Raw genomic sequence first — 24689 nt, 5'->3', positions numbered from 1 at the left:
GTCCACAGTATCAAAAAGCTCACCCCCATGCTGGTGAATCAATATTAAGCATTCCCCGCCCCCCACCCCCCCCCCCCACCCCACCCAGGATGCATCAACAATGGGGCCCTCCATGCTGGTGCAGTGCCATTTGAGATACTTTGGAGATTTTAATTCAAGTCCAGATTTTAATTGATTCCGTCTGCAGCAGTGATTTCCTGTCTCAATGAGGAAAGCTAATGCCGCGCAACAGATTGTTTCAGCCACCTTAGCGGCTGGTAACTAGTTTCTCCTGTGCACACCCCTGGCTTTCTCATTTACTTACTGTCTTTCTTCTTTTCAGGCTGTCTGTGAATCTTTTAATTTCAATATCAGAGATACACTAATGAAAAGTATAAGAATTATCACTTAATAAGTCTTTAATGAGGTTGGCTCATATTATGGCCTAGTTCAGCATACTCTCAGTGCAGCCAGCAGTATCATCACTTCCATTTCCTCATTCTGTTTTATCTCATTTGCACTCTGTTCTACTGGCAAAGGAAGGTGCTGTGAAGTTAGATGTTGCGCAACATAATTTCTTTTGCATCATACCTTGTGAATGCCTCATTTTCCCTCCTCTATTATAGGCTATTATAGGTACTCACTGCTCTCTGACAAGACAGCCAAAGTAAACATTCATTCATCTTAAATACAGTGTTGTGCCATTTCTGAATGAAGAATATTGTTACTCCTAGGATCTCAGGATCTATACTGAAGTTTCCTAAATAGCTTTCCCTCAGGAGGGATCTCACATCTTCATATATGAAATAATGAATTCATAATGAATTGTTATCAGCTCAACTATTGCATGTATATATATACATGCAATAATTCATTCATCCTCCCATTTACTTTTGAATTATCCCTGCTTTCCCTCTATCTGACAATCTAAAGCGGTAAAGTCTTAGGTTTTAGCAGATTGGATAAAGCTTTTATACTTAAACGTGCAGTGTTTATTTGTTGCGTTAGCAGAGCACTACCAGAAGACTCTTCTCTCCAAGAAAACAGCCCCTTTGGCAATTTGGAAATTGCAGAAGTCAATATTGCAATTTTAAATTAGACTACATAAAATTTTAAAGATTGCCTTGGGATTATGTCAAAGCAGCAGAGGGGAGGATAAAAGCACTGTGTCAAACACAAGTGTTGAAGATGAGAAGCCAACAAACTGTAATCTTAAATTGTTTCTACGTTAGTTTTTGCCTCACAGCTCTTCACATTCTCTTCTTTACAGATGAAAGAATCCACTGGACATGTGCAGATTTTTAATCAAGGAAACGTACCATTTGACTATCGTTACATGTGGCTTTTGCAGCAGCATGCCGACTGTAACATGTGGACTAACATTGATCTATTGTGTTTTTTTTCATGTGTACAGGCAGAGATCCGAACCAGTTTTGAGGAGCTTTATCGGGTGATGTCACAACGAGAAGAGTTCCGCTGGATGATGCTGAGGATCAAACGCATGGCTGAGCCATGGGTCAGCGCCATCCGTTCACTGGCTGCCAAGCAGAACCTGGCCAAACGGCGGCGGAAGAAGGTTTGCATAACACACAGAACATCAGGCTACACTGGAGAAGTCAAGTGATCAAATAAAAGTTTGGCATTAGTTAATATAGGTCCAAATCTCAAATGGTGACAGCATAGCATATGTAAAAGTTATTGATTTAAGCAACCACACATTTGCCCACATCAAGAAGCGGAATCAGAACCGAATGCTTTTAAACTTTCATTTATATTTTTATCTTCCTAAAGGTAAGTGTGATGGTACAAGACCTTTCTGAGAATACCAGACACACGTCTCACACACATATGGCCACTAAAAGGCACTTTTGCCCAGTGAAGAAATGGTGGTGGGTGAGGCTTGACATGGATATTCCATTGTGTCCCAAGCTAGTTGCAGTCCCTGCACTGAATAATGTACTCCACACTTACCAGTGGCCTCGTGAATAATTCACATCACATTCCCATGATAAATTGGTGCTGATGCAAAGCAGCATCCCCTTTAGCAAAGAAGAGATAACAAGAAACACTCATATATCTATATATCTGCGGATTATTGCCTCCTCTACTTTTTTTTCTCAATTAAATTGACAGACTATAGTTAAACACAATGATATCTGCCTGATACCTTTGAAAGCCAGTTCTTTATTTCAGCTGCTAATCTCCTTTGGCTATTAATCCTCACATATTAATCCTTGACTGGCGTGCTCTGGGGCTAGGGCTGGCTGTCAACAATGGAAAAACGTGTTGGTCACTTCAGACTAAGCCTGCTATTACCTACTGCTCCTGCTGTGGAACACTCTGTTCCTTCACAAAAACTGAAAGCCATTAAATCTATGTAACATTCTGCTTGTGACATTCACATTTTAGCGAAGTTTTGTGCAGAGAAAAAGTTTAAAGGTTTGCTGAAACTCACTCCTCACGGAAGGGATAGACTATATGAATCCATATCTAATAATTTGCCAAGAGAATAAAGCTGTCAAGATGTCACTAGTGCCTCTGTTATTGCATTGCACCTTTATACGAAAAAAAAAAAAAAGTTCCACAAATTATAACTGTACCCTTTTGATACACTAGAGAAAAGAGAAAATATTAAAACCATATAAAGTTGGAGTAGTATCAGCTATTTTACTTTATATATTTTTCCCCTCCATCAGATCCTGGTTCACTTGGGCTTACTGACCAAAGAGTCCGGCTTCAAGATAGCAGAGAACGCCTTCAGTGGTGGCCCGTTGGGGGAGCTGGTCCAGTGGAGTGATCTCATAACTACGCTGTATCTGCTGGGCCACGACGTTCGCATCTCAGCCTCCCTGGCTGAGCTCAAAGAGTGAGTACCACAGACTCTGAAGAGTAGGCTATGCTTTAAGTTATTGTTTCTGGTAACAACAAAGCTGGTGGTATCATTGACTCAGCCCTGAGTAGTCTCTACTGGTTTTACTTGCATTCAGAAGCAACAGCCTTTATCAATAAGAGCAGCCAGGATGTAACTTGAAAGGCAAGATTCATGCTCATAATTCCCACGGCTGCCAAAGGTAATTACGCTTCTAACCACAGGAATGATGAAGTTGGATTAACAGCCAAAAGTTTAACTTTCATTCTTCTTTATAATCCAAACCTGACTTGAGCCAATATCAGTAATTATTGTTGTTTCCAGACAGTTTTGCTGAAGGCCAGATAAATGGCTTGATTCCTAACTGCTGTTCTACATAAATTTTGTTGTACAACTCAAAGAAGAGCAGGGCCTGTCGTCAAAACACTTTTGTTTATCACCTCTTTTTTTTTTTATCTATGTGAAGGTAACAACATCCCAATATTTGTTAAAGGCTATGTGACTGTGATTAAGCAAATGCAGATGTTAGTTCCCAGCTACAGATAGGCTTGTTGACTAACCATAAACTTTTTCAAACTCGACCGACTCAGAATGACGATTTTAGATTGAAAGTTTGTTTAAATTCGAAAATGCTCTCCCTAGGATCATGCGCAAGGTTATGGGGAACAAGTCCAGCTGTCCAACTCAGGGTGATAAGATTGTTGAGCTCATCTACATTGACATCGTCGGCCTCACTCAGTTCAAGAAGACCTTGGGTCCTTCCTGGGTCCATTACCAGTAAGTAAAATGAGTTATTTATGATTACTTAACAATGCTGTTGACAGCAATTCTGGCCAAATGCTATATTAGAGAAAACATTTTTTGCGTGTAAAGTTAGTCAGGGATACAGTTTGTTAAAGGACAAACCCATTTGCGCTGTACGTTTTGTTTGTGCACTCTCTTTCTTCATTTTATCATATCAGCCAAACAGCTGATTGAGTTATTTGTACAGCTCTATAACCTTGTTCTATGGTTGCCAACTGGGGTTTGACAGTGTCTCTGATGTAGGCATTGGGTTTAGCCTTGTCTGGCTCTTGTTGGGACAATGAGTCTATTTTCTTCTCATACATGAACACGATTTCCCAAAAGTCTGAAGGAAGGTTTGTTGCTTTTGATGTCTTCACCAACCGAGTCTATTCTCTCTGCCGATTGCTCTGCCGGGGACTGGGAATGAGGCCTTCCCCGTTTGTTTAGAAAAGCTCTCATCAGCTCCGACTGACAGGAAAGGAAAAGGAACAATAAGTCTGGAGCACTAATGGCCGCACCGGTTCCTCCTGCTTGTCAACACGTTTTGTTTGCAAGCAACATAACACCTTAAACTCCATCCACTCCCTTTGTACCCAGAGGAAATAGATTCAGCTTTGGTAATAATGTGAAGTCCAGATGCTGTTCCCTAAATTATTTCCCCTGCTATTATTAAACACACCTCATGTCATTACACACTGAAAGACCTGTACAGCTATTTTTCTGCTCTTTCTACTGCCAATAAATCACATAACCTTTACCTTGCTGTCTCCTTTTAGGAGTGAATTACATTTCTTGCCTTTGTGGCTCAAGAATCTCATTGTGAAACCACCTTTATCTTCTCTTGACTTAATCGTGAAGGCAGGGAGATACCACATGGACAGGAGTTGTCAGACTGCCTCACATATCACACCCCAAGTTTTTGCAAACAATAAAATATGTCATTATTGTTTTATTTATCCAGGTTTAATTTTTTTTATGTTTAGGGGAAAAAGAAACCGAGTCTGTCAGGCCTTTGTGTGATTAATGTGTTTGTTTATTGATATATTTTTTCCGGCTATCTGTCTTGTTCTTCTGTGTCTTTGATAGTCTGAGCTATTGTTTCCTGTTAGAAAGCGGAGCCCATGCTGCCCTCTTGCTCTGTTTCATTTAATCTTTCATCCTGGACCTTAATTGGACATTGCACCTCTATCTGCATCAATTTGACTGTAGAAAATGAACCAATGTGTACCATTAGAAGAGAAATGAAACCTGATAACAGCTAGTTGTTCATCAGCACATGGTGCCCCACAAATTTAAGTTGTTGTGTTTTTTTTGTTTTGTTTTTTTTTTTTTTCTTGTCTGTGCTTCGACTAGCTTTCGCTTCCTCTTTTGTTTTTGCCGACAACTTCCCTGTCTACATGTGTACCAGGTGTGTTTTTATTGAGTGGATGTGCGATTTGGGCTGCTGACTTTAGTTGATTCAGAGTCACTGTTGTTTATTCACTTTCTTACCATTTGTGACTCATGGGTAAAAGCAAGCATTTGCAGTTCCATCATGTTAACTTTTCCACAGAATGGGGATTGCAATGTTAAAACAGCTGGATGAAACTCACATGACCTTAGCTACAGTACTAAGTTATAACTGGAGAATTGCTATGCAGTGATGCCGGAGATCGACAACGGGTGTTTTTTTTTTTTTTTCCCCAGAGCAAGCGGTGTTAGCATGTGGGTGTGTTGTTGTTGTCCTGCTCTCAGCTGAGAGTTTCTTCTTGGTGAGTGTGTTTTTGAGCTCACTGCTCTCTCAGGGCCTTTGACAATTCACACAGCCAGCTGCACAGCATATGCCTGAGCTGGGAGACATTCACTGAGAGAGAGGGGATCGTTCAGGTGCACGTCTGTGAGGCTCAGTTTGTGTATATGCTTGGTGTTTGTTTACTACTGGCCTCCTCCCATCACAATGATTAATTCTGATTATTTTACCGTGACACTAAGTGGGGAATCTCTTAACTTTATTTACCCACCCAAGGAAATTCTATTTTTAAAAAAGATACACACAAAAAACTGCCTCATCCTTTCAGGATTTTGTCACAGCTCGAACAGTCTGTCAAGGAGACGATATGTTTGCAGGAGAAACAGTGACACAAACATGACGAATAGCTTCGTAGGGAGAGCTAGATTTAGCCTCAGATAGAAAGGTTTTTTTCTCTTCTTTCTGTTTTTGTAATCAAAAGTTGAAGATGGCCATAAACAGATCAGAACAAACACGATCAGAGCAGCATCTGGGAAACAGAAGTGAGTAACAATGTGATTGCAGAGCATGGAATTAAAGGTCAGTGTGTGGTTCTTTGAGTACACACCATCCACTGGCCTGCTTGTGGTCTAATTAATGCTGCACAGTGACCTTTCAGTTAGACATGATGTTCATTCACAGTCTCGTACCTCTCACAGGGCAGCCTTTTCAACAACTCTGTCTGACAATAGCACTTTCAGACGTAGTAATGAATTCACAATTCCTGTCTGTAACGTTAATATCACAAACTTAATACACATTTTCATCATTTCTTAACTGTGTCGTCATTTTTTTTTTTTGGTCTGTTTGTTTGTTTCTTCCCACATGAGTTCACATGACAAACATTTAAAGTCAGTGGGAAAAAGGGAGAAAGGACACTGATTCCAGAGTTTTGTTTGTTTGTTTTTTTTTTTCCCCCCCCAGGATGCGCATGGTAAACGATCTTAAGAGCGACACAGTGGCCCTCTGGACTGGCTTGGTCACATGACTTATACTGTTCAGATGCAAAGACCCTAGTCTTGGTCCCACTTAGCAACTTTCAAATTCTAAAGAAAAACTGATTATTTCCACATATGAACTGTAGCAAACATGTTTCCTGAATCATCTTATTTTAAACAGGATGATAACGGAACCAAAGCACTGCATAACAACCATTTCCAGATGTAGTCGAACACCACCAAAGCTTGGTTGGACAAATCAACACAACTAAACATTTTTTGCATCATTAAAACACCTCTAAAAATCATATGGGGCTGTTACATTCAGGAAAAAAAAAAAAAAAAGTTAGCTGCTTTCTGTCGTTATAGCTAAGCTAAGCTTTACATCACAGTCTACAGTTAATTTTCCAGGTCTTCAGGCTTATTTGCATGTTTTAAATGTTTATAAATGGAATAACCTTCTTGCTTATTTCTCCGCAGATTATAGTTAGGGGATCCTGTGCCTTTTACTCATTATGTGCATCTTCTATCACATATTATAATAACATTGGCTCTCTTTGTGTAGAGATGATTTATGATAGCATTTCTCTGTCTCATTGATTTTTACACCAGTGAGGGCAATCTTAACTGAAGCACATGATCATCTATACCTCTCTGCAGTATTAAGGCTGTCTGTCTTTTCTGTGCTGCAGGTGCATGTTGCGGGTGCTGGATTCATTCGGGACAGAACCAGAATTCAATCATGCCCACTATGCCCAGTCCAAGGGCCACAAGACGCCATGGGGGAAGTGGAACCTCAACCCACAGCAGTTCAACACCATGTTTCGTAAGTTAGCACAATGTCACGATACACTACATTCTGATCAGTGGTGCTTCTGTCAGCTACAACTAAATAATTAGTAGTTTAAAGGGAAAAAACAAGGAATCTGGTGTGGTTGTGGTCTGTAGGTAGAGGCACTGATGGCGATGAAAACCATCTTCCATCCAGTTTAGCTGGTTTAAACATCATCTGAGTGAACTAACTGTTGGAGGAAAAAGATCGTTATACGTCTAAAAACGTCCATCCTCCACTCTTGTTACTATAAGTTCATGTTCACTTGGGTGTTTCCTCTGTCCAAAGTTAGATTTCTTTCAGTCAACGAGATTTTGCGAAAGGGGCATAAAATCCGCTGTGGTGACAGGCTAATGGAATATCATCAGACAGATTAAAGGAAATGTAAGAGGTCAAGCGCTCAGCTCTCCATTTTGCTGCGATTATGAATGTAGGACGTCAGGGTTTTATTTCTCCTTGTGTGTGCACGACTCCTACTGTGAGATCACTTTGTAACTGGAGTCAAGCAGATTTGCTGTGGTGGATGAGTGGCATCTGTGCAGTAGAGGGGAGCCAGCATTCTCCCCCTGGGGTATTGACCTTTTCCCCATAGCTAAGAGAAAGCGAAATGTTACTCCTATGGTCCCTGCTTGTGCGGTGAGGCCTGCAGCTATCCAGAGCACCACTGCACCTGAATAGCTTCTTTGTCCTCTGAAAGGTGTTTGTCTTTCTCATGCAGAAAATCCAGTTAAGAGTTTCTAGGCCAGATGATCTTGCTGGTAAAACAAGTGCACAGTGGTTTTGCTAAGTGCTAAAACCATAGCATGGCATCATTCCAGGCACGAGAGACGAGACCCCCCTGCGTTGTGATGCATGACAACTTGCCCAAAGGCAAAAGAAAATGTGTGCAGCATGCATTGCAAACAGCATGTTACAGCAAGAAATTTAGGGATGCCATCTGAGGTTCTTCATTGTTATCAGCCCCCACACAATATAATATTTGTGTGTATTTTTGCCAGGTGTTCCTCTCCCTTTGGATTTACATTGGGTGCAGTTAATACTTCAAGGCCATGATCTTTTTGGACACTAAATGCAATTTGAACTTACTCTTTACTTCAATAAATCCTATAAAATGCTATATTTGTGTTTTACCTCATAATTTTAAAATAGATGTAGCAATGGTCAAATCAGATACTGCTCATTTTTCCTCCATTTGGTTTGGTTTGTTTGTTAAGATTAGGCAGTCCTTCATAAATCATTGGTGGGGGAATTACAAGTGTGTGGCCTAGGGCCAATAAGACAAGACAAGGCCAAATTGACCTCATTAATCTAGCGCCAGGATAGCAGCGAGTGTTTTCTGGTGTGCAATTTGTGTTTGAATGAGCTGTGTGTCTTAGTTTAGTTGGCTCTGTTTCCCTGCAGAAGCCATTTATAGACAAGAGAACGAAAATGTAATGGTGTTAACCTTTCCTGTCGGTCAGAGGAGAGACTGAAGTCCTTTCAGTCAAAATTATTAAGTATAAAATTCATTACCATAAAAACAACTATGTTACAAATGACTTTTCAGTATCGGCTATGAATTATGAAAATAACAAAGCATTTCTCTTTCTGTATCCCTACAGCTGGATATTTAATCCACAATGAAACTGATTAAAACCGATAAGAGGTCAAACATAGCAGTGAATAATATTTATCTTTGAAGCGCTGCCAACAGCATTATTGACTCAGATCTGCCAGGTTGATAGTGTCTGGAAAGCTGTGATTGATAAGGGGGTAAGCACGCCCACCCGCTGAAGGCTTTTAGTATTTTTATCTGTGTTGAATCAATAGATGGTTGTTGTGGACTTGGACTTTGTTTCTCTAGCACAACAAATATACATTTTCATACAGGCACTTTATAACAACAGTTGAAAATGAAATGGGCAACGTTAGCAGTGCTTTCCACAGAACTGTCTGTCTGCCCCCTGTTACGTCACAGTTTTATGGATTAGAGGTGTTCCATTAGATCAGAAAAATGTTTTGCAAAACAATGGTCTGCTTTGATTTGCTTCCTCGCTGCAACTTTAATGAGAAGATATAACTCCATTGCACTTAATACAAAGCTAATCGGACATGTTAATTATTAAGCGCTAGAAGTCAGGGTTATACAAGTGCTCAGCAGTGACTGAAAGGTTTCTCTCTGCTTGTACAGCTGTCAAGTGAAAAACAGGGATGAGATTTAGATATACTTTGTCAGGGAGTTGCCTGGAAGTTGGTATTTTCCCCGACTTGACGAACACACTTTAACCTTGTCTGTGAAGCTCCTTCAACATGGTTGAACAGCAGCTATTTCTCTGTCGTCAGAAGTTAAACATCACGGTTCTTCCTTGTGGAGGAGGTGTTAATAATCCAGAGGATATTTGCTGTTGCTGTGTCTGACTTGTTTAAATGTGCGTGCAGAAGCCTGAAGTTGCAGCTGTGGTGTCAAGGTTCTTTGCACAGTTCATCTCATTATATTTTTTATCTACTATAATGAAGCAAATCCAACCTCCCTCAATTCACTGATCTGAATTTGCTTCTGGATGTGAGTGGGTTGTGGTAAAAAGCGAGGTCCGACCACAGTTGCTCCCCTGGGCTTCCAACACAAACCACAACTGTGCAGAGAAAGCCCTCCCTCTCTCCCCATGTCGTTCACTTAGAGGGGTCATCGTGAGGTCTGCCAGCTTCTAATTTCTTTTCCCTTTTTGATAATATTATCAGATTTATGTAGTCTTTTCTGTCCACATTCCTTCTTAAATTCTCATATTTGTTTTACAAGGCAGATGGCAGTGAAGGAAAGCACTGCCAGCTCCGGGCTCCACACTTGACCTCATCATCTCATGGTTCCCACAGTGGTCAGCTATTACTGGTCAATAAGGAACAGAGGAAACAAAAACCCAGAGTGGTTGTCAACTTGTATTGTGCAGCTGTGCCTCTTTCTCTCTGGGATGAATCTCTGTACTTTTCAGAATTCACACAAACAAAGCACATTGCAACCTTAGTATCAGCAAAAACGCAGGTTGCTTAGTATGCAGTCAGTGCAGCACTACCTGATCTCACTCCTCACCTCGTTCAACAGATTTAATCCTCAGTTCCGACGCCAAGGTCTGATTCTGCACCAAAGCTTTCCCCTATTCCATAAATGACTTTAAAAAGAAAATATTTATAAAGGAGCAACTACATTGTAATGTTATTTAAGGTATTTATTTTTCCTAAGTGATGCAGTTAGGACAAAGGCTGAATGATACACACTCGTCCAATTGAGCCATCATGTAAATGTGTGTGTATATTATGATTGTGTATTTGCATGTATGTCTCTTATAGCTCACACCCCAGACAACAGTTTCCTGGGCTTCGTTGTGGAGCAGCACCTCAACGCCAGCGACATCAAGCACATCGATGATATTAAGAGACAGAACCAGTCACTGGTATACGGCAAAGTCGACAACTTCTGGAAGGTACTGCAATCCGACACACACTCAAGACCCTCCACATCTCACGACGGTATTTTTTCAGACTTCATTTTCATTATGACACATGGGTGTATGTATAAGCTTCTTCTTTGTAGGAAAGGCACTCATGACCTCTACATCAATATCCTTAATACATCCCTTTAGACTTGTATTTATTTTATTTTATTTTTTGACATAAATGTAAACATTTAACTTCAGAATTCACTTCACACCAGCTCACCGAGGATAACCCTTTTTCAGACCTCTGAGAGCTTTGCAGTGGAACTTTTGGAACAACCTTGGGTAAAAGTTTCACTTGAAACTCAATAATAGTCTAGTTTAGCAGCTCAAATTCAGCTTATCACTTTCCCCGCAGAGTTTTTAATATATTCAAATGCATGCTCGCTCTGCGGCACAGAGACCAGGGGATTACTGTATCCGAGACAAAAACGACTGAGAGACTTGGAAAGTTTTGCATGTTGTTTTGTGTGCTGTGAATGGTTGGATCACTGCCCGCGCCTTAATGAACTTTCTGCTGACACCATATATATTGCATATCAGGTTGCGCGATGACTCCCTTTGGATGTCTGACAGAGTAACTCGGTGCAGTGGTGATAAAAATTTACAAACTTCAATTGTTTTCACTTCACATGACTTTAGCTGTATTCTAAAATAACATTCAGTGAAAAGTGACTTACTTACTTAGTGTCCCGTCAGCCACTTGAGGTTTGACCTAATCTATAATCCTGAATATAGTTGTATTTTTGTCATTGTTTTTGACTATTGACCTTTTGCACACAAAGACATGCAACAAAGAAGTAGAAGGAGGGTCTCTCCTGCTCATTGCTCTGGTAGATGCTATATGTATGGTGTTCTTTTGGTGCTGAGGACCTTTTCCTCACATGTAATTTCTGACAGAGCTCATCAGAGAAAGGCTGATGTAGTTACTTTTTTGAGTCTTGCACCAGCAAGAACAAAACGGGCCTTTGTGTCAACAAATAAACATAATGTGTCAGTGCTTCTGCTCCAGACACTTATGTCCCATCTGCAGCAGCAGAAGCACCCACTCCTTTTTGTGTCTGCAGCTCCGAGTGTGAACTCCTCCCTGCAATAAAGTGAGCTAGCACCAGGGAGTGAAGAGTTTTGTCAGTTAAAATTCAACTTGAACAATATTGACAAAGTCTTAACTCACCTAACCTAGAAGTTATTCGTTAACACCACGTTTACAGTTTGAACTGCAAAGCCTTACTATAAGGCTCTGAATCCCTCGTGAGTGTTTTAATCCTGACGGAGTAGCTGTGCTGCTGCGGCGTGCGATTTCTTGAGTCAGTAGTGTGCTGTTCAGTCAAGCTTTTAAAGGCCAGACTGCGTATCCCATCAACTTGCAGCAAGCTGCATTAGCTGCAAATCAGACTCCCAGGGGTGTTCATTACCTCTTGCTTTTAATTAAAGGGCCATTTCGGGCCAGGGGGATAACAAGCTGCCTGCCTCACTCTGGTTCCCTCCCTCTTCCTTTTTAGTCACACTGCCCTTCGATCTATTTCTCCACACTTGAGAGGTTTAATTTCAAAGAGTTATACCTGCTGTTTGAAATAGAAAGCGTGGCTCACTCTGAGAAAATGTTTTCTCGCACAAAGGTAAAATTCACAATGGATTATACTCCGGCTATGAGATTAATTATCTAAAGACTTGTTGAAGGTGTAGTCTTTCGTTAATGTGGAAATAGAGGTCTGGTAAAAAGCAAAATATTGAGTCCAGATGCTTTGTCTCCTATAAAATCCAGCATGACCTTAGGCTCAACATTATTGGCATCAACTTAGTTTTTTGGTAGATGCAAATATTTACAAATTCGATAATAAACTGGAAAGTATTAGCAACAACCAACACATTTGAGTACACAAATGCAGAGTAACAGAGTTACAGACATATTGTTTTGCCAGATGATGCCTTTAGTTTTGAAAGGTTAATGTGGCTCATAAAAATTAAGTCTTCCTGTAAAATGCAGCCTAATGAAAGACTTTCTCCATCTGAGTAATATGGACATTTATTCAGATCACACTTGTCAAACAGGTGTACGATGTGAACTAAGCCACGAAGCAGACTGAGTCATCACACAAACATTCTGTTCTCATTCCTCTCAGCATGTTTATTTTCTGCATTTTTACAAACACCTGTGTGACTGGAAGTCACAAAAGTGGAAGGTAAAGGTGATACACACCAGGTGCCTTGTAGTGTGCTGAGTGAATTTCTCATAAACACAAAACAATTACCTTTGCCAAGAGAACATTTTACAGAGCTTTGGGGTGTTTTGCTGCTGTTTAGTTAATGGAAAATGTTGATGCTATTTTTTTAACTAAACAGAATTAAGCTTCTCTGGAGTAGACACATGGCTGTTAATGTCAACAGAGCCAACCTATATCATCAAAAATAAGGTTTGTCTGGCTGAAATGGTGTAATGAAAAAATACACAACTAATTAACACTGATCAGATGCTTTTTGGGTTTTTTTTTTTTTTCTGGAAGTTCTGACTACTCCTGTACCTCATGTAACAAAGCTTACTAACGCAAAACTGAAGAAATCAGAAGCTAAAGCCATGTTCCTACATATCTTTTTATTGTGTGAGCTCTGTCACAACAAAAGCCACATTTGATCATATTTTCTGTCTGTGAGACAACAGTAATCCTGTTGAAGGATGAGTTGGAGTCCAAGAATTTAAGAACGAGGGTGGTGTTTGTTATTTTCTAGTTGGGGAGGCAGTGAAGGCTAGATGGTGAAAACCAAAATAAAATTGCCAGACCACCTCTTAGGGAGCTGTTTCCATAGCAACTCAGTTGGAGATGTGAAAAGGTGGTGAGAAGAAGCTGTCTTAGTGACTACCTTTTCTTTCTATTACTGTCAAATGTTTCGTAAAATTTCTGTTTTCGACTTGTGAATCTTTTCGTCTGAGTGTCCTTTCTAACATTATGATCAAAAGAATCCATGAATGTACGGAGGCTTTTACCTGGACTCGTTACCAGCCACATGGTGATGGAATCAGTCCAAGTCCCTCCTTTAACAGTGTGAGCTCAGTGTGCAAGAATGGTGTTTGATGAGGCAGGAGCGGGCAGGGAGAAAGGTGAGAATGAGTAGGATGTACAGAGAGGGAGAGCTGCAGGCCCCTTGGCAGCAGATCAGAGGACATGATGAAAAAAGACAAATCACACACCGAGTCATCAGAGCCACACATACACACACACTCATGGAGCCGGAATATGGATAGTAGTCGGGGAAGCAATCCGATAATCTTACCCTTGCAGGCTCATAAATCAACAAAAATGTGCTTCAGTGCACTGCCTTGATGGATAACTGAGCAGAGTTGAACATTAAGCCTTCTTCAGTTTACTCTAATCTGACCTGGTGAAACATCTCTTGTGCACGAGTGCCTGAGTAGAAACTTGAATTTGACATTTAAGGAAGGATGGCTGGGCTGGAGTGGGAAATGTTGCTGTAGTTATTTATTCAACTTCTTCTGTCAGATATTTTAATGAAAAGGACAGAAGGCCCTATTGGCTGCAGCTCAGATCTATGGGGTTAATATTATGCTGTTATCACAATTGAAGAGGCAGCATTTTCCACCTACTTGAAATTTACAATAGAAACTGTAATTTTTGAAAAATTGAAAGAAGCTCATCTCGTAGCACAGAAGGATCTATTAACACTGAAAACAGATGAAATTTTAGCTATGTGTCAGTGATGAATGGCTGTTGGTGGTTCCCTTAAATCCTTGAAATAAAGCCCTTGAAGTAATTTGTGCGCATGAATGATGGAAGTTGTGAGACTTTAGTCTTGTGTTTTCAAGGTTGAACGTGTGACTCCTGAAAGAATTTGAAGTAGAGCTGGATCATAATCAAAAGAATAACAATATGGCAACTAAAGGTTTTTATTGAAATTACTAGAAACAGGAGGAGGGGTGATGTCCATCAGCAGCACCAGAATGCTAATGATGCTAACTATGCAGAACATTGTGCAGTTTTAATTAAATTTTGATTCATTGAGCAGCCCCAATTTTAAGTGTCAGTTGAAATGTAATCACTTAAAGTAGATGAAATCAGAGAAGCAATGCATAAAAACACTGTTACTGCGTTGCCTTTCTCCATTTAAGATTGAATTTACTGTGATGAATACTCGAGTTGACTGGACCACAGTGACCTTGCCTTGCCCTGAAATTGCCATCTTGTGCTTTGACTTTATTGGGGGAAGAGGAAAGAACAGCAGCAGATTTACTGCCTCTGTGAATGATCATTGAGTTTTCTTCCATATAAATGGCATATCCAGATTTATGAGGGGAAGACGGGGAATGTAAGGGAATAGCTGAAAAATAACAGTAAAAAAAAAAGATGAGAAAGCTTCAACAGAGCAGCATTAATCCTGTAATAAAACAGGTAATTAGCTCTGTTCACACAACAGCGGCCAAGGCAACAATAAACTTTGTGATAAGTGAGCTTTAGATAATATGGGCCCACGTGTTTTGCTCAGCAAATGCTGGTTGTTTGAAGGTATGGAAATAGTGCTAGGATTCCCCTTGGTGCCGTTAGCTTCTGTATACAAGGAGCAAAGCCTGCACCCAGTGAAGCATGTGATGTTACAGGTGTTTCACTGCCTCAGGACAGACAGGAAGATCACAGCCTCTGTGTGCACTTTTATTCTGCTGGTGCCGGATTTTTGCTCAGTGGCTTCCGACATATGTGCTCAGCCTTTTACCCTCGGACGATTATGTACTTTACACATACAGAGGACCAAAACTGGTCTATAATTACACACAGCTTTCTCCACTATCTGACAATTACATGCTCTGAGTGGCCACCAAGCTCCACCAGCTTATAGACTGTAACGTCAAATGGGGTGTGTCAGAGCACTGAAGTAAATAACACCCCCAGACTGCACTGTCAGCTCTTCTGGATACCATTTCACCTCCTATGTTCCCCTGGGGATATCAAAGTGTCTGTTGGGTTTGACACTTCATCCATTAAGACGATCATTTAAATGAATATGTGCCATAAATTTGTTTGTTAGTCTCGGTAGTCTTGTCTGCAGCTGTGTGACCTCTGCGGCTCGTGGAGATGAAGCCACTGTCGGGAGAGTTTGAACCATTCACACACACACAACAGGGACAGAAGGTCACACTGCAGGAGCAGGAGCACTGATAGCACTGATAGATGATTAACATTGCTAAAGTGCCCTTGTGCAAATCACTATCCTTGAGATGAGCTAGTGCAATTATCTGACTCACGGTTATGTCATCATCGCAAAGACATTGGTATAATGGGCTCTGCATGTAAGAAAGTAAGAACCCTGTGACCTCCACACACACAATCCATTTGAATTCACTAAACACAAATCAGTTTTTTGTTCTCTTCAGCTTTGAAAACAAAGTTCAAACATTCAGTTTGTGAGACCACAGTCAATCTGTCCATAGATGGCAATGATTGACTATAGTGCTGTAGCTCCTCTCTGTAGAAGACTCAATTTAATAGGATGAAAATAAAGCTTTGTTAAAAGGAATGATTTGAGTTCTGTTGCTGTTTGTGAGCTTCATGGTGTTGTCAGAGGACTTTAATAATGTCACATTAGCCTGGGGACACAGAGTTTGTCTATTTGCTTCTTACAATTTATGACTAATCACTGCGGGGAACCAGGCGATTCCAAAGCATCCGTCCATGCATGCATGTTTTGTTTTTTTTTTTTGTTTTTTTTTACTCCCCCACCCCCCAGAGCCTGAAATTTTTGAATAATAAAAATGTACAGTATATGTGTCAAATACAGTGTCTCTCTGCAGGGAGGAGTGGAGTTTAGTTTGAAATGTGCTAAGAAATAATCTGCTCCATCCCCAGTGTCTGGATGCAGCTACCTGACACAATAAAGAGCTGAAACATCAAAATCTGTACTCAGCCCTGGAGCTCAGTCCCTATAGGACCATCTATATGGAGGAAAAGTTTCATCATGAAAGGGGAAAAATGTGCCGTAAACTCAAACACGAAGTTTGAGTCCCATTTACCCACAGCTTCCATGACAGCCACTTAAAATTCCCAGAGGAAATTCACAAGGAATAACTGGCTCATGCATTTGTTTGGACAGTAGTTTATGGAGGAGGTAACTGGAATGTTATCATCCTGGAAAAGCTAAATGTGCACTTTGGAAATACAAATACTGAGACTAGATGATGTGCAGCATCTTCATTAAGTATAGGCCAAAACAAAGATGGGAGAAGAGTCAGGATCAGTCCTGGGTGTAGGAGCTGGTGGGGGGTGTGCAGTACAGAAAGGCTGATATTGAGACAGGGACTAATTGGGTCAGGCAAAGGGAGCATTGCTCAAGTATGGCGACATTTTAGTTGTGACTGTTGTTTGGAAATGGAAGTGATGTTGAAAAAAGAAGGGAAATCGTAATGAAGGCTGGACATTAACTTTCTTTTGCAATGCGCTGAGCCATCTTGGTAAAAATTACTCCTGCAAGTCCACAGATGCTCACAGAAGTTAATAGACAATTTAGAAAAATTAAATGTGAAAGCTTTCATTAATTTAATATTAAGTTTATTGGATTGCTATTCCCATTTCTCATTTATAAAATGGAGTAATGCTAGCAGTCAAAAAAGCAGATCAGTGGCATCAATTGTCTCCCTAAGCCAGTTTTCCCTTTATAGCTTTGCGGTGTATCTTAGAGGTGTCTTTCATCCAGTAAGCTTTCTTCCCCTGACACTCATCCCTCAACTCTCCCCTCTGCAAGCAGAAAGCAGCTGCTGCCTCTCCTCTTTCCTTTCTGAGCCAGAGTTTACAAATTCCCTCTGATTTACAAGGTCATAAAACTCAGCTCTTGCTCCTCCTCCTTCTCTCCTGCTTCAATCAATCTCACAAGCTGAAGCAGTTATTTTATAACTCCCCAAGTATGTGCTCCTGTACAGCGCTGCTGCAATCTATCTGCTTCCTGGATTCAGACCGCAGACATGTACATCCACATCTACGATAGATGAATCTACACATGGCACTGAAATCCCCATTGGCCACACGAGGACACAGAGGGGTAGAGTGTCCTGTCATGCCATCAGTCTTCACGACTGTCGGGGCTAGAAAATCGTAATTTGCTTCTGCTTCACAGTATGCTGACAGCTGAGACAGGATTATGAATCCAAGTTGACATAATATCATTACAAGAATGAAAAGCAGAGAAAAGCCACAATGCACCTTTGAAACACGCTTCTCTTGCGTGTTGTTCCACGTCTATATTCCTGTTTTTCTTTACCAGGGATGTGCTCCAGATTTATTTATCCTCCAGCCGGTTTCTAGATTGTTCCTGTTGAACACCGTCCCCTGAATTCAAATATGACCATAACTGAATCCAGCATCTGACAAGCGATGTCCTCTGACCGTAAAGCTTTGTGTGGCAGCATTGTGTGCCTCCGAGGGTCGTGGCAGCCCACTGTATGTTTCTCCTCCACACAAACACACACACTGAATCAGTGAAGCAATAAACACACATCATGTACATCCTTCTGCTCTTAGATATCTTCACAGGGTCTATATTTAGTTTTTTTTTTACCCTCTGCATCACATTTAACAATGTTGATATGTCTGTATGTCAAATACAGATGTCTATTTTCATAAAAAAGAGATCATTCCCTGCATTTTTTTTTTATTATTATTTCTCAAATACACCTACTAAAATGTACATGTTAAATGTAAGTCTACCTTTCTATCAGTGTCTACTTCGGTACTGTGTCTGTCTGTGTGTGTTTGCGGGGGGCTACCAGTAACCTTCACTTATAAATCCCTGCTCATACAAAAATCCTGGCTCAGCTCTCCTGAGTGAAAAGATTACAGGGTTGTGATTTCACCTTTTAATTAGGACTTGATCTAACACACACATTGACATAAACACACAAATACACACATACCAGGCTGCTTTAGTTACAGTAGGCTGGCTGGAGGCATCTGATAGCCAGACCTCCAGGGACCCTGACGAGCGGCTACCTGAAATTTAATCCCCAAAAGGAAGCGCTGAGGTAGAGACACACACAGACACACACAGAGGAAGTTTCCTGCTGGCAGACCTGCTTCAAAGGCAGGTGTAGGTGTTCAGAGTAAATCTGAGGCACTTTATTTTAATGAAAATTAGGTTTTGCTGCTCCCAGGAGAGTTGAAACTATCGGTAATCGATAGTATATTCGTGTGCATAACTGTGTGCATGTCGGCCTCTGAACGCACCTCTCAGCCATCCCATCATTATGGAGAGAATGACCAGCTTTGATCTGCACTGCCTCCCAGAAGGGCTCAGCTTGAAGAGCACTCATCTGTGCTGTACACTGCTCCCATATGGTTCAGTCCTGAGCAGGTACAGAACAAAGTGAAAACGATAGACATCTCACTGGGGAATATTTTATGTGCAAATGTGGTTGGATTATGAAACAGTCATTTCCTTGTTTTTGAAAATCAAAGACCTGATGTGAACGTCTCATTGTGGGGAACATCAGAAGCCCTTTATTAAGGAAGTGCCGTTTCCATCCAATCTGATTACTTATCACTTATTTTCTGTGGCTTCAGTGAGAAAACACATCAGAGGCCAATCCAGCCAACTGTTGGCCGATTAACTTAAATGGACCAGCACAGATCACCTTATCCGTACTCGCATATAGCCATCAGTCACTTTAGCTATTTTCCAACAGATACAGCTGTTGTGCTCCCACAGAGATGTTATGTCATGGAATTAATAAATTAGCGGAGTGCTCCTTTAAATTTCGTCCTCCTTGCATCACTCTTGACCTTCGATCTGCTCAGCATCCCCGTGTGATGAAAGCCTTCGCTCCTGTCTCTTGCTCAAGGAAGTGGGTTCAGTGGAAATCTTTGAATGCTTAATTGTCTCTTTGATCAAGAACATGACGGATCATGTGCACTTTCGTAATGATAGCAGGCTATTGTGTGCGCTGAGGCGTTTCATAGGTGGCTATTTTCAGCTCCATCTTTCATTGTGAGCAGGTGGTCAGACAGGTAGCTCCGGCTAAAGTTCAGCTGGCTGCATAACAAAGTATTGGAGCTGATCCGTCCTCAAAAAACAAACAAAAAAAAGCTATTCTAGGTTCCATTCCAGGTTTTTTTTTTCCTGGATTACACCAGCTTAACCTAAAAAACTAAAATGGTTTTCAACACATTAAAGTCAGAGTCGAGGGCGATTGCTTTTTAATTAAGGCAGAGAAATTAACCCTCCCAGAGAAACCAGCAACTCATGACAACTGAGTAAAGTGAATGCCCTCTTTTCTCCCCTCCCTCCTGTTTTTTTTTTCCAGGACAAGAAGAAATACCTCGACATTATCCACAGCTACATGGAGGTTCATGGCACTGTGCACGGCACCAGCACCGTTCACCTCCCGAGCTATGTGAAGAACCACGGCATCCTGAGTGGGCGAGACCTGCAGTTCCTCCTCCGAGAGACCAAGGTGAGTCCACGTGGCGGTAAAGCACTTCTCATTGAACTATGACGCCTGTTGGGAGATAATAGGGTGAGGCAGCGCGCTTTTTAGAAGGCAATGAAAGCTGTGACGTAGCATCCGCACTCTTCTCCCTGACATTTTTAAATGAGCAATGCTATGGGCCAGCTAACCTGCAGAGGGCACACCGTTCCTTGTTTTGTTTTGTTTCATTCTCTGTTTTCGCTCTCTATCTGCCAAGGCTGTGAAACTTGCTTTGAAAATCACTCTTCAAATTGTCTGTATGAGAGACATTTTTCAAAACATTCTGAAAACTGTCATTTGAATCGTGAACGGTACAAAGAAATCAGGCAATTGGTAGCATCCACTTTACACTTTACAACAAACTTATCCGCTCCTGACTTATGAAATTTGATCCTCAGACGTTGGCTGATGGGGGAAAGAAGAGTTTTTATGTGAACAGATAAAATCCTGAAGGCTGTATTTTCTTTTGGTTTGTCCTCAGTCCTCTCATTGACGCCAGCATTTCTCCATTCACATCATGACTTGTTCGTTCCTCTCACGACTCTCATCACTCTCATTCACTCTGACAAAGCCTCAGCCACAGAGACTGCAGCAGAGGTCACGACGTAGAACATGTGTCACACTTTGCATATTCGCAGAATGTATGCCGAGCCATTAAAGTAAGCTTTGTTTGATGGCTGTGAAGTCAGCAGCACGATGTTCACACTGCTTTAGAGATAAATACTGGCAGAAACAGATGAGTTGTTGTCTTTTACAGATTCATCTCAAAGCTTTCAGTTGTTCCAGTGTTGCTGTTTACATGACAACAGGGCCAGAATATGCAAATTTCTGCATGATTTTTTTTTTTTTTTTTTTACACAGTGGAATAATCAATAAGAGCTCACTCTCCACTGGAGCTGCAATTGTGTCATCGGTGCTAATCAGAAAGGTGGTTCAGCTGGCAGTGAAAAAAGTGCCAAAGGCTCTTAACTTAACTGGTTCACCTGCATTTAAATAATGTGTGTGCGCCCGCTAATTTTATTAGAAAAGGGACATAAAAAAACATCCTGAGAACATGCAAAAAGGCTGAAGCCAACAATCCCCAAAAGGTTAGCTTTCTCATCAGATTAGCTGTAACAGACAGGAAAATGTTTGAGCCAAACAATTATTTTTAACTAGATAGAAAGAGAGACTTGGGTCAAAAACCTGACCGCAATGTCTCCTGAAGGTGAAATGTATCATTAGTGCTGTTCGCCAAAGACAGTCCGTGCTTTAGCTCTGCTGGTTTCAGAGGAATGAGGTGGAGAGCATCGATTTCTCGATCGTCTGAAACCAGATGCTTTCCCATCAGCCCGCAGAGTAGAGAGAGAGAGAGACATCAGACGAGATGGGGCAGGGAAGAAATCCATAGATCATGAGTCAGACAGATGGAGAAAAAAAATGGATAAAGATTTAAACCCCTTTTGTGTTTCAGAAAGATTCAGAGCCTTGCAGTAGCCATGAGTCAGTTCTTGACTGGCAAACCAACATCAAGAGCATCAAGAGAGAGAAAATCAAAGGTGTATTCTGAAATGGAGCAGATCATTAAACTAGTTGAAAGACTAAAAGGAAAAAAACACCTTGACTGCTACCTGCAAAACAAATAGTCTGAGCTAATTGGCCTCCGGGGTCTAACTATGGACACCACAGTGGCCTGTGAACATACTCCACTGAAGACTAACACGTTGCCGTTCACAGCAAACGTCATGAAATTCCCTGCATCAGGGGACCAGTGACTGGGATCAAGACATCAGTGTAGCTGAGATTTTGTGCGTCACGTTGCCAGTTGACAGTCAAAGGTTTTAAATTCTCTGACTTGGCCTCTCTTTCATCACACGTCTGTCTAATCCTCTTCGGCTAATTGCTGTCTGCTTTCTCTGCTGCCCCTATTTTGCTTTCCATGTGTTCCCCTTTTTCTCTCATCCACACAACTACTACTGTGCATCCTGTATTCATCCATATAATTCCATGTAAGGACAAAATAATCCCGTTAATTCTTCATTATAATCATGATATTCTGCACAGCTGGAAACAGGAGTTGTGTAACGATACTTTAGCTTTATGTATATTAGTTGGGTTGCTTTTTTTTTTTTTTTTTTTTTTCTCCTCCCCTGAGCCAGATAATGTGGAGGACTGTCAGAGGCAGTTCACTTCAAGAATGCTGCTGTTTCACAGAAACAACCCTGGTTCATCATTTTAGTTCCTTTAATCAGAGAGAAGACTCAGTCTCAGCGCTCCCTGTTTTATCATCGTTGATGCAGCATGACAGGTTATACTTACTGGAAGGAGAATTACTTGGAGCACTGTTTTAAAATATGTGTTGATCCTGAATAATTGTGGTCTGCTACATTTAATGGACATGGTCTAGTTCCTCCTGGGTGTTATTGCACTTGCTGTGGGTAAGAATGAGGATCTATATTTACGCTCCAGAAGCACAGATCAATAGAACAACAGGCCTGGCTCTTAAAAGCAGCATGTCCTTGATGCACAACACTCAGCATTGTTCATGAACATGAATATTTATCACTTCCTTAATGCTCACTGATCAGAAGCTTTCAGGGAAAGTTATTTATTTCTGAAGAGTCGCAGGCTTCACTCTGAGTCCGTTGGTGTATTTTGGTTCTCATGCCTTCTCTCTTCACCCCCTCCTCTCCTCCCTCCTATAAATAGTGGTCAACTGTTTCTCAGCATTGAAGGAGCTCTTGCATGCGCAGACACTCAGACTAGCAGAAGAAGAATTGTGTTTTGCTGCCATCTGCTGGCAAAGGTCAGTCAGGGCTGAAGCTGCAGCAGCACTTGAATCTTCAGATCCGGGTTTTCAATTACACTCTCTTTCTTTATGAGTCCGACTCAAGTGTGTGCAGACGCACTGCTGTGTGTGTTAGAGAATCATTGTTCTGCCATCAGACGCTCAGAAATACACAGACCAGCCATTGTCACCGACTGACTCTGGCCTTTCATATGATGGGCATGAACCCAGATTGGCCCTCCTGTTCCTCACGCTGCTGTGAGAATGTTACAACTGTCCCCTCTTCAGGAGCAGAGAGGTTACCGCCTTCCTGAAGAAGGCAGAGCTGTCACTGATCCGGCTCACAGTTGGATCAAGTGTTTTTTTCTGATTCATTGATCATGCTGTTTTTGATATTTTCCTCTCTGCTGCAGCTGTTTGTGGGTCTGTCTTTCCCCTACGAGGGTCCTGCTCCCCTTGAGGCCATCGCCAACGGCTGTGCCTTCCTCAACCCCAAATTCAACCCACCGAAGAGCAGCAAGAACACCGACTTCTTCAAGGGCAAGCCGACCCTGAGAGAGGTGGGAGGAGGAAGGAAATCCTTTTGCTGCAGACTCTTTGGCTCCAGATCAGACTTTAAAAATGTGTTTCCTTTCCTGTGTGCAGCTGACCTCCCAACATCCGTACGCTGAGGTCTACATCGGTCAGCCCCACGTGTGGACGGTGGATATCGACAACTCAGCCGAGGTGGAGAGAGCCATCCGCTCCATCCTCAGCCAGAAGGTAAACAGGAGAAACGCCTCTCACCTTAATGCAACTAATGATCATTTACATTATTCATTAGTGCCTGAACTCCACTATTCAGATTACTGTCAGTGAAAACAAGGACAAGAACAAATCTGAACCTGTGAATAGTTTGTCATTTTTCTCAACTTCACTGCTGAGTGATCGATCTCTAATATATCAAGTAAAAGAAATCGTCATCATGAAGCTGTTTGATCGATTTCTAAACTGGAATTCCATTTCGGCCTGTCCAGAATCAGAGGATGAGTGAGAGCACAGGGGCACAGAAAGAGATCCTGTTTTGTCTTCCATGCATATTTATAGCCGGACGCCGACCTCGTGTTGTGTCGTGCTCCGCCGGGCAGGTCGGAACAACAGCTGCGTTCACTGAATGAGCCGGCGGAGCCTCATAAGCTTTGTGATCCGTGACGAGCTGCAGCAGATCAGGCTCTGGTAGAGTAGATGTTCGCTGAGGTTCACTCAATTTAAAAGTTTCCCTCTGAAAATCAAAGTGTGCGGAGACCGTCAGTGACGCACACAGACTCGTATTTCATGTCCTCGTGGTGGTTGTGTGACATCTGTGCTTGATGTGTGTGAGCAGATTGAGCCCTACCTGCCCTACGAGTTCACCTGTGAGGGGATGCTGCAGCGAGTCAACGCCTTCATTGAGAACCAGGTGGTTAATTATTGAATTCAATTTTGTAAAACAAGTTCTGATTTCATCATTTAAGGATGAATTAACTGTATCACCGAAAGAAATTCTCTGTAACAGCTGAGAAGATGACTCTTTGTTGCTCTCCCTGCTCCTCGTTGTGTTGCCAGGACTTCTGCCACGGTCAGGTGATGTGGCCTCCTCTCAGCGCGCTGCAGGTGAAGCTGGCTGAGCCGGGCCGCTCCTGTAAGCAGGTGTGTCAGGAGGAGCAGCTCATCTGTGAGCCGTCCTTCTTCCAACACCTCAACAAGGACAGAGACCTGGCCAGGTGGGGGCACGCACACGCACACACAGACACAGACACGCACACACACACACACACACTATTCACAGTGTGGTGAGATGGGCG

General features: G+C 41.7%; 1 protein-coding gene across 3 annotated transcripts in view; it reads left to right on the top strand.

The window, feature by feature from the left end:
• mgat5 (alpha-1,6-mannosylglycoprotein 6-beta-N-acetylglucosaminyltransferase) overlaps window positions 1–24689 on the top strand; it is a 57057-nt gene that overhangs the window by 29406 nt on the left and 2962 nt on the right. For all 3 annotated transcript variants that reach the window (XM_029516892.1, XM_029516882.1, XM_029516874.1), the window contains 10 exons: window positions 1394–1555; window positions 2676–2845; window positions 3491–3625; window positions 7033–7166; window positions 10494–10627; window positions 19935–20084; window positions 23280–23426; window positions 23512–23628; window positions 24230–24304; window positions 24451–24608. In XM_029516892.1, the coding sequence (XP_029372752.1) occupies window positions 1394–1555; window positions 2676–2845; window positions 3491–3625; window positions 7033–7166; window positions 10494–10627; window positions 19935–20084; window positions 23280–23426; window positions 23512–23628; window positions 24230–24304; window positions 24451–24608 (1382 nt within the window). The remainder of the gene's footprint in view (window positions 1–1393; window positions 1556–2675; window positions 2846–3490; window positions 3626–7032; window positions 7167–10493; window positions 10628–19934; window positions 20085–23279; window positions 23427–23511; window positions 23629–24229; window positions 24305–24450; window positions 24609–24689) is intronic.

The sequence above is a fragment of the Echeneis naucrates genome, chromosome 2 (assembly GCF_900963305.1).
Source record: "Echeneis naucrates chromosome 2, fEcheNa1.1, whole genome shotgun sequence".
Taxonomy (NCBI): domain Eukaryota; kingdom Metazoa; phylum Chordata; class Actinopteri; order Carangiformes; family Echeneidae; genus Echeneis; species Echeneis naucrates.
This window is presented reverse-complemented; position numbering and strand designations above follow the sequence as displayed.